This window comes from Nelumbo lutea, chromosome 5 (assembly GCF_056320005.1).
Source record: "Nelumbo lutea isolate HS-2025 chromosome 5, American lotus-T2T, whole genome shotgun sequence".
Taxonomy (NCBI): domain Eukaryota; kingdom Viridiplantae; phylum Streptophyta; class Magnoliopsida; order Proteales; family Nelumbonaceae; genus Nelumbo; species Nelumbo lutea.
This window is the reverse complement of record NC_142688.1, coordinates 18,183,137-18,192,934: the sequence shown is the minus strand read 5'-3', so window position 1 is coordinate 18,192,934 and position 9,798 is coordinate 18,183,137. Positions and strand designations below refer to the sequence as shown.

Here is a 9,798-nt window from a genome sequence, read left to right as displayed (position 1 = left end):
TCTCTCTCATATATGGTGGGAACCACACCATCTTGCTTCCTACCTCATACCAAAATAAATAACTGAAAAGTGTGGATAGGCCCAATGCAGATTTCTGAATTACACTGCAGATCTATAAACATTCAAAATGTCAAAAAAACTCCACTCTATATACCAATGCCCACGGATTAACATCAATTCCGAGTTGGCACCTACCCCAACTATACTTTGGTCCTAAAAATTCTGACCCTGGGCTGTATCATCATTTTCCCAATAAATAATCCTTCCTCCTACCCCATTCTCTTTCATGCAAGGTGTGACTGTGGATCACATAGCCGACCATGATTTACACTCAACTTATTTGCACTAGTATATTTCCATTAATGCAAAGAAAATTTGCATCATAAAAAGAAACTGAGCCTAACATGAACTTCGAGGCTGAAACTGAGCCTAAAATGAAGACTTCGAGGCTCAATTACAGAGCTCTTTTAATGCTAAAGGTTCCAATCACATTCCATTGTTGCATTTTTTTATGAAGAAAATTAGATTCGTTGTATCAAACCTCGTTAACAAAAAAGAACAGCGACAGCGAGCTAGGTTGTGGTAGGAACATCTTGGCTGGGCTAGACCTCTGCAATATCTTCTTCGGCCTTTGCAAGTAGGGCTGTCAATGAACTGCACGTTGGTCCATTCCAATCAGGTCTGATATAAATACATTATAGATGGACCAGGTCCAATTCAATCCGATAAATATTTTGGACTATTTTGAATTTGATCCAATTCAATGTCTGTCCAATCTGTTCAATGAACAATGGAGAAGTCACCATGTGGGAATGTTATCCAATATGAATTGTTTTCTTTGCTTATGATTTAAAAAAAAGTAGTTCTACAATCAGTTCAAGAAAACATACGTTTGGTTGCATGGTATATTTCTTTATTTCAAAGTGAAGCTAAAAATGTGCTCTGAATTTCGGGTTTCAAATACATGATTTTCTCAAACAATTTGGTAAAATATATTTCATAAACACATGACATTCAGATGGATTCTGATTTTTGTTTTTGTTAAAAAGATAAATTCTGATTGAATGGATATCAATTCAGCTATAGAGGTGCAATTTGGGTGGGTTTGGGTTGAGATTTTGTTAAAAAAAATGAATGGGTCCGGTCCAAAACCTCGAGCCCAATGCTCTGTAAATTCTTCAAATCAGGTATCCAATTTGCACCCATTCAAATTTTTATTCTTATTATTATTATTATTATTATTAATTTATACTTGGTTAGAAGTTCATTTTAATGTGAGTTGGTTTTAAAACACATCACCTATGATTGCAGCACTTATATCAGAAACCCCCAATAAAATACAGAGACACGGACACTACCAATCCTTTTAAATTAAAAACATCAAATAAAAGAAGCTTTAGGCTTATGTTTGGTTTGAAGAAAAAAATAAAGAAAGAAAGAAAAATGTAAAGAAATCTATACAAGATTTGTAAATGTTTTTCTACCTTTTTCTTCCTTTCCCTATTTTTTCTTTCAAACCAAACACAGCCTTAGCACTTGTAAGAAGATCTCAGTGAGAGTTTGGAGTCGAGTGCATATGTGTTGGTGAAATGAAGCAGCATAATACCAATAATACCAAATAGAAGTAGTTCAAATCTCTTGTGGAAATGAGAAGAAAATATTTCATGTTGAAAACAATTTTTTATTGACTATAAAAGTAAGATTGGTTTCTAAAAATCAAACTGAAAGCAATTTTTAACATATTGTCAGTTTTTGATTGATGTGACATCGTTCCAAAACAAGAAAGGCAAAAACACACCTGCTAGAGTGATCGAGCTTAGGATCCCAAGAAAACTGAAGCAGAGAAAGCATTCCAATTTCATAATGTACTCCCAAAGTTGAAAGTTCCCAGCAATGGATTGAACAAGACATAAAATCCTATTTATTATTAAATTATCAAATTCAACCAGATAATGGGTCGGCTCGAAAATATAGGAACTTAACACCCATTAACCCGATTGGCAATGTTAGATAGTCGGGTTATCGGGTACCTAGCAGCTTTTTGTCACACCCACCACCCATGGTTTAAATCTAAATACGTGCAATGCAACTTAACCAGATCTATCACTATACAACCGGCCCATTTGGTGATTGAACAGTACCCATTAGAGGATCTAAGGTCGGATCCAAACTGATGTGATTAGTCCATTATAAAAGAAATATGGATAAGAAATGTGATATGGGTCTACATTACATTCTCATCATGGAGACTCATAAGAGCTGAAGAATGTGTTTGACTTGAAGAAGAAAGATGATGATGAACATAGATCAACACTTGGTGGGATCTAGTCTTAATAATGGTGATAACAGATGAAGTGAAAGGAACTAGCAACAACCAAAATTTAAGGTGAAAATTGATGATTCAAAACACTATTTATCTCACTGTACAAATTTGGGAGGTGGGAAGGGACTTGTGGTAAAAGCACAGAGGAGTACATATCTATTTTGTGTGTGCTGTCACACTGTAACTCACTTGTATAATTAATAAGAACAACTAAAAAAAGAGAAATTTGTTTTCAGTCAGCATGTGCAAGGACTAGAATGAGTTCTATTTCGGTTGGAAAGTTTTATAATAATTTATAAACTTCTGGGTTCAGAAAAAAATTGATATAGACGGGTTTTCAGTTCAAAGGACAGATCGGTGGAACGAGGAAAGAGGAGAGAAGACAAAATAGAAAAACACACAGAGAAAGAGAGAGAGAGAGAGAGAGAGAGAGAGGAGGAGAAAAGCAATGAAGAAGAAGAAGAAGAAGAAGAGTGAAGATTTTTCAGAGCTTGAACTTTCTCCACTACAAACAGGTATTTTTCTTCTTTCTCTAAGGCCCTGAATGGATTGTTGAAAGTTTGTTCCTTCTGGGTTTCTTTTCTAATATTACAATGAAGAGCTTCAATTTGAAGATCTTCATTTTCCATGTTTGTGCTGTTCTGGTTTTATCAGGAACTACAACTATTTTATTTGAACACCTTCACAGAAACTACAATCACCCTATTTTTCTTAATTTGATACTGCATTTCATTTCTCTTCATAACCAATAATAAGAAACCAACTTCTGTTTTCTTTGTTCATCTCCAAAATGTGAAGAAAACTCTGCAAGATACTTGGGAAAGTTTCATAATCCCAGATTAAATTGCCATCTGAGATCGGAAGTGGTTCCCAGAATGATGAAAAGAAATGCCTCACTACTGAGAAAACAGAGTGACACGTAGAAGTTGAAGAATTTCCTACGTGTCAATTATCTATTGCATGTGCCTAACTTCTGAGCTCCAATTTAAAGTTTTGAACACTGTTTACGTATTAAGTTGATTTTGTTGGACTGAGGGCGATGATAGATTGATATCTATCAAGAAATCTAATTTGTTTCTGAAGAGGCTGGAAGTGGTTCGAGTAATGCTGCTATCTGTGGGCACTGACTAGAAATGAAAGGAAATGGAAAGTCACTATTTGTTAGGTTAAAGGGTTTCAAATTTCTGCTAAGTTTTCTGCACTGTACAGGTGGTGGGTTTGGTCTTCCAAATTAAACCATAAAACCAAAGTCTCAGTTGCTGTTGTTAATTTGTTATTTAACAAATAAATCCATCAATTACATTTATTAAACTGCAACACTAATGGATAATGGGGTTGTGGGTGTGAGTGGCAAATAATTTGAATTTCCTTCCTTGGATGCTGATGAAATGTGAGGCTGGGGCTGGATTGATCAATGCTCTGTTCTTCCACTGCAACACTCAAACTCTCTCTGTTTCTGTCTCTCTTACCAGTTTTGGTCTCTGAGCTCAGACACTGACAACACTCTTTTTCCTTTTTCACAATCTTGTGAAGTTACAATGTCATTGAATGCATCCTTCCCCCGCTTCTTCAGGGTCTCTCCTTTTCTGCTTTCTCTCTTTTTATTTATTTATTTATTTATTTTCATTTTGTATTATTTTACCCCCTTTTGTTTACATGATAAAATATATTATATCCGGTTTTTCTTAATATAATTTTCTTTCTTTCATTCTGACCCTTAATTCATTGGCTTGTCGATTCTTGTCTCTGAGTCTCTGGCTGCAAACCCGAATGCTACTCCCTGGTTGAAGTGGACCGGGTGACAGTCTTGGCCCACCCATTTCTGGCGGCCCGCAACATGACTATTGGAACCCCATTTCTGACAGCCTGATTTACTGCTGAGGTTTTTTTTTTTTTTTTTTTTATCTCATTAAAGAATAAAGACCCATCTACACCACAATCCCCTTTGCAAATTAATATGTTTAGGAATTAGGATTAGGGGTGCAATTTTGGTGGGATCCTGTTGAACTTTTATCAAAATTTGAATGGCCTGGCCCGAGCCCGAAGCAGTGTAAAATACTAACTCGAGCGAACCCAAATTGCTTATATTTGTTCAATGTGAGAGTTAAAATGCATTGGACATTAAGATCAATGTTCCTGAAAACTAAGGGTTAATTCCCCCTTCGCCATTCATTTTTAATTGATCCATTTGTTTTATTTGCATGTAAAGGATAGGCAATGCATTTGAAAGAAGGCGAAAATGAATTATGAACAAAATGATAGAAAATAATTTTCAAAAGAAAACTATAGATTACCATAAAATAGACTGAGCCATCAATTTTCTTCAATTAGGCTCAGTTTGGAATTTGGGAAGAATACAAAAACCTTGTATTTTGTATTATTTTGTATGTATTTATATTTGTACTCCTTCCAACCGAGCTAGCTCCAATCTCATTTACATTTGAACAAGATTTCGTTGTAATTTACACTTTCCATTCTTAATTGCAGATTAATGGTACACAAGATCAGTAACAGCAGTGGGTTCGACCCAGCAAACATAGACTGAAAGAAGTTGGGTCTAGAGTCCTCTTAAAGAAGCTCTTTTTTACCTTACACCGTCTGATATTGGCATGAACAGGCTCAATCTTATTCTGTGATGAATCAAGTATATGATGTTTTGATGTTTCCAAGATAGTTATTTACCTAATACAGTATATCATTTTTCCAAATAAGGTAGAGAAATAATATATGCATTACTTGGGAAATACAGCTTTCGCTTCAATTTAACTTAAGATGAATCCCAGTATTATCACCGTTTTCATCGTATCCGGATTGAACATTTCGAGTTAATGCCAGAGACCCAGAACGCTAGTTTGGGAACTGGCCAGTGGCCACAGAGTAGTCTAGCTGGAGACCTGGAGTCGGCTTGGTTCTGGGAGCAGACTTGATTAAAACCCAGTTACATTTTTTTTTTTTTTCATTTTCTGTTGCGATAGGCATTTTTGTTAGAACTAATCATCCCAGAAACGCAAAGAGAAAAGCTCCGCCTCTGCGAAGTCATCAGTGTTAAACCCGGGTTGCTGCAAACTTGTATTACAATTGCAATCAAATCGAGAAAACAAATTTAGAGCCTTCTACGGTATTCCTTTCCTAGGGCATCCTCCTTGATGATATCAACAAGGGAGACGGGAAAATCAACAGGCCATAATACTATATCATTGCTGGGAAGATCCATCCTGGCGAGATGGTCAGCAGCTCGGTTGGCTTCACGCCATGAATGCGAGACTCGGTACTTGTCAAACTTTCTTAGCATCTCCCATATGTGCTTCAAGCAGCTACCTGCTTTCTGAGGATGAGGCCACTCTTTATTGATGACCTTCACAACACTCATTGAATCGGACTCAACCCAGATATCTTTAATTCCCTGGCCTAACGCAAGAACAAGGTCCCTCCAAACAGCCCATAATTCCAGTGAGAAGATTCCATCTCGAGGGGCCTTGGTAACAAAGGTACAGATTGGATTGCCCATGTGATCCCGCAGCAACCCACCTAAACCAGAATTCTGTGGATCAATAGATCCATCTGTATTTAATTTTGTCCATCCTAACATGGGCTTCTCCCATCTGCACCACCTAATTGGTCTACCAATTGGGGTGTTAGCTAGCCATTCCATTTTGAGCATTATGGCCTGGTTCAAGTCTTTGAATTCATCAACATTACTGATTCTCTTCAGCATCAAAGCAGGTTCGTCCTTCTTTCCATTTCTCATCTTGTTTGCTAGAAGATCCTCCTTATTCTTGTGCTTTCTCCCTTGCACATGCTTTTTCAAACATTGCTCACTCGAAGTGCTCACCAGACAGAGAGCACAACTCCATTCTCTTTGAGCATTCTTTGAATTGGTTGGCACAATCGGTTCCCCATCCAAGCTATCAATTTTTGGCTTTTCAAAGTCACCCTGCAATGACAATCGTGAACAGTTCGTCAATGAATGCTGTCAACGCTGCAACTCTCAGATAGCAGCACCATGGAATCACCATCAGAATGAGTACATGTTTCCTTGGATTCCAACAAGCAACCAAGAAGTGGTGATGGGAAATGGAGCATTTGATTGACCCTAACAGTTTTTGTGCAAGAGATATTCTTGATGCTCTTCCAAAATTACAGCAAGGTTTTGGATATCAAGTAAACTAGGACATCCTAAGTAACCGCTAAGTTTGTTATATAACTCTACCTTGCCAACGATGAGTTTCTCCAGTGCTTCTGATCCATTCTCTCTGATGTATCTCTCTGCAGCAACAAGGAAGTCACCTTCTGTAGTGAAAATCAAGAAGTCATCTTGTGTAGTGAAGATAAAGCTCTTCAGGTTGAACCATATGCTAGATGTTAGTGGCCTCATGGAAAGAAGTGGTCTAAAAAAACGTTTATAGACATAAGCAGCACCCTCAAAGTATGGTACCACCAACATGCATGACACTATCCCCTTTGCATGAGGCCAGAATGGGAGCCTGACACTATAAGACAAACAAATGAATGGGAAAATGGAGCAACCATCAATATACTGAGCTATAAACAATAGAGCAATAAAACATAAGAACAAAACCGATTACTATCAGCTGTGATAATATGAGAGTGGAGTGATAACTATCAGCTTGTTTGGATGCCATGATTGTCACCTGAAATGGATCACTTTCTGGTTGTAACTGAGCTACATTCTCAAGGTAACAAGACCTCATTCCAATATTTTATTAAACAAACCAGGAAGGGCCCTGTTTTAAATGGTGAGTTTGTGTCCTACTATGCAAAGAATGATCACAATGGAATCAATTCAATTTACACGACATCCAAACAGGCTAGCATAGCAACATGTACACAATATCCATCGGAAACTATTCATTTCAGGATGGTATTCAAGGGTCTCTGATTCTTCATCATCATCATCTAAGCTTTGTACCAACTACATGGGGTCGACTACATGAATCCTGTTTTGCCATTCCACTGTGTTCAGTACCAATAACCACCCTTGAATTAGGCGCTTAAATCGTTTCATATTACTTCCACCCAAGTTCTTTTCGATCTCCCCCTAGCTCTTCTAGACTAGACTCTTCAACTTGTAACTCATATAACTTCTCCTAACAGGTGCTGCAGATAGTCTTCTATGCATATAATCAAGCCATCTCAATTTACTTTCTCTCATTTTTTCTCTTTCTTTGGTTCTTGTTTGAAAAGAAAACAAAGAAGAAAAACATATATTTTCTCCTTGAAAATGATAGAAGCCACCACGAGTACTCTATTACCAAATGCAAAGACCTCACCAATTGATTTAGCTATATAATCACAATGAGCCATCTTTATAGTCACAACAATATAAAGCAAATTTTAAGAAACGCATAAATACCATATTTTTGCAAGTTAAAACTCCAAGAGTGATATCAGAGAAAACAGAGCCCAATACGTGAGACACTGCTGGATGTTGGACTTCGACCCGCTCTCTATGGCTCGGATTGAAGCATATCTGTTAACAACCCAAGGCGAAAACCGTATTAATTTCCAAATTTTCACTTTACAAAAGAGGATAAGCAGAGAGGTAAATGCTAAACACTTACAAGGGATAGATCATAGTGAATAAAGGCCTGTAAATCAAACACAAATAAACAAGTAAACAACTATGACGAATAAAGCAGTAATATTCTACGTATTAAGTGAAAACCAGAAAATGGGGGGAAATAACATACAGCCAAATTCACTCCCCTTTCTGAAGAAGAAATCTTAGCAACAAAGGAATCTTCGTCAAATTAACTCAGGAAACATCAAGAAAATGAATTCATGCATAAAAGATTGCCGAAGATGAGAAAAAAGAAAAAGAGAGAACGAAAGAGAATCCGAGGTTTAGGTTCTCCGTGGTCACGACTCATGAGCATACATACCGAGCAAATAAGATCTCAGCAGTCAGCTTGAGAAAAGTTCCCGAACCCATCCCTTCAACTCCTTTTCCTATGTTCGTCTGTCCATGTAGCTCTCAGAAGTCTTAATAGAGAAGAATGTCTTCTCCGTCTTCACTTCTCAGAAGAATCGAAGTCTTAATGGGCATTGACAAAGGGAAACAAACGCGGGAAGCTCAAGAGTCTCTGCTCCCACTCGGCCACTCCCAAATTGGGTCAAAAGGTCGGTAGGGAAAGAGCGTTGATTGCGTCATCTGCGACGAGTCACTATGCATATCTTAAAGCTCACCTGTAAAGTTTAGGCATAAAAGGAGATTTGCAAAAATTGGACACGTGGCTAACAGAAGGGATGGATTCTGATTCTCCCGGAAATTAGGGGTTGAGGCCAACTGATTCCCATTTATTCGAAGAGCATTTATTTGGCCGACCTACTCATTACTTCAGAAAGAAAGAGATTCTTTTCATGTTCGACTCCTTCCCATTCAACGTGCCAAATAGACTTCAAATCTGTTTGGAACTTTGGAACTGATTCTCAAGAGTTAAATTATTTTTACATTAGAATTATTATTTAGAAAAGCCCACAAACGAGACCGTATCTGCTATTCACACGTACATACTATCATGTATCGGGAACATCTTTCGTACTTATTACTTATTATTTACGGGAGATGTTCCGAATGCATGGTGAATGTGCCTCTGAGGCGTCACACCCTTTGTGAGAAGCAGATCTCGCTTCCCAACAAACGCCCCATACACATAGAGCACGCCCCACAAACACTCTACATGTAGTCTTAGTGTGGATTGAGAACATCTTCCATATTTGCCATTACAATTGGGATGTATTATGATTGTGGACTTAGGATCTAATACCCATCAGTTGTACCCACATAGCACCACCACCATGTATTGGGAGCATCTCCCCATGAATGACAAAGAAGATATTCCTAATGCACAAGCATACTCACTGGGAGGCAATGTGAATTCATACAAGTAATATGTTTCCCATTCATGGCTGGAAAAGGTTGTGAGGACCAAATTTAAACTCTATTATTGAATGTCATATATGATGCCACACCATTCTCAAAAAATAGTTGAAAATCTGGGAATCACTAAGGATGTGTTTGGTATAGCTCCCATTTATTCATTAAATGTTTATATTTGACTTATTTGCAAAACCAAGAAAAGCAATAATGGTTGTGTTTGTTTACATGGGCATTTATTGAAAAAATGTTGCCACATTAGCACCACATAGGCATTGACACTTATTGCATATGAACAAAATGAAATAAATGTTTGGTTTCATCGTTTATCAAATAAATGATAGAAAACTGAAATGCTTTGATTTTTATGCATGAGGCATTTGGGGAAATGTCAAATTCTTGTTTCCTCCAACGCCCCAGTGCTTCTTGAAACCAAATATTGATGTGACACACTTTAATGGGTATTAATCCGATGTAGAGAATAAAAAGCATTTAAACTGAAATCCAACCAAATAACAAAAATAGGAAACATTTAAAGTGAAAAAATACAAATAAAGGTTTAAAGTGAAAAATTACA

General features: G+C 37.3%; 1 protein-coding gene and 1 long non-coding RNA gene across 5 annotated transcripts; one reads left to right on the top strand and one right to left on the bottom strand.

The window, feature by feature from the left end:
• Positions 1-2,645: 2,645 nt before the first annotated feature.
• LOC148850705 (uncharacterized) lies at positions 2,646-5,069 on the top strand. Its single transcript, XR_016099919.1, has 2 exons — positions 2,646-2,838; positions 4,811-5,069. It is a non-coding gene; the product is annotated as an uncharacterized LOC148850705 (long non-coding RNA).
• A 266-nt stretch (positions 5,070-5,335) lies between these two features.
• LOC148850704 (uncharacterized) lies at positions 5,336-8,521 on the bottom strand. 4 transcript variants are annotated; one of them, XM_088947713.1, is made up of 6 exons: positions 8,227-8,419; positions 8,035-8,067; positions 7,906-7,932; positions 7,698-7,814; positions 6,534-6,813; positions 5,336-6,257 (listed from the first exon to the last, which is right to left on the bottom strand). In XM_088947713.1, exons 5-6 carry the CDS (start codon positions 6,765-6,767, stop codon positions 5,427-5,429), a joined length of 1,065 nt encoding a protein of 354 aa, XP_088803839.1. In that variant the 5' UTR covers positions 6,768-6,813; positions 7,698-7,814; positions 7,906-7,932; positions 8,035-8,067; positions 8,227-8,419; the 3' UTR covers positions 5,336-5,426. The 4 variants fall into 4 exon arrangements, with proteins under 4 accessions (XP_088803839.1, XP_088803836.1, XP_088803838.1 ...); XM_088947710.1 differs by lacking the exon at positions 8,035-8,067 and having other exon boundaries at positions 8,227-8,521; XM_088947712.1 differs by lacking the exon at positions 8,227-8,419 and having other exon boundaries at positions 8,035-8,174.
• Positions 8,522-9,798: the final 1,277 nt, after the last annotated feature.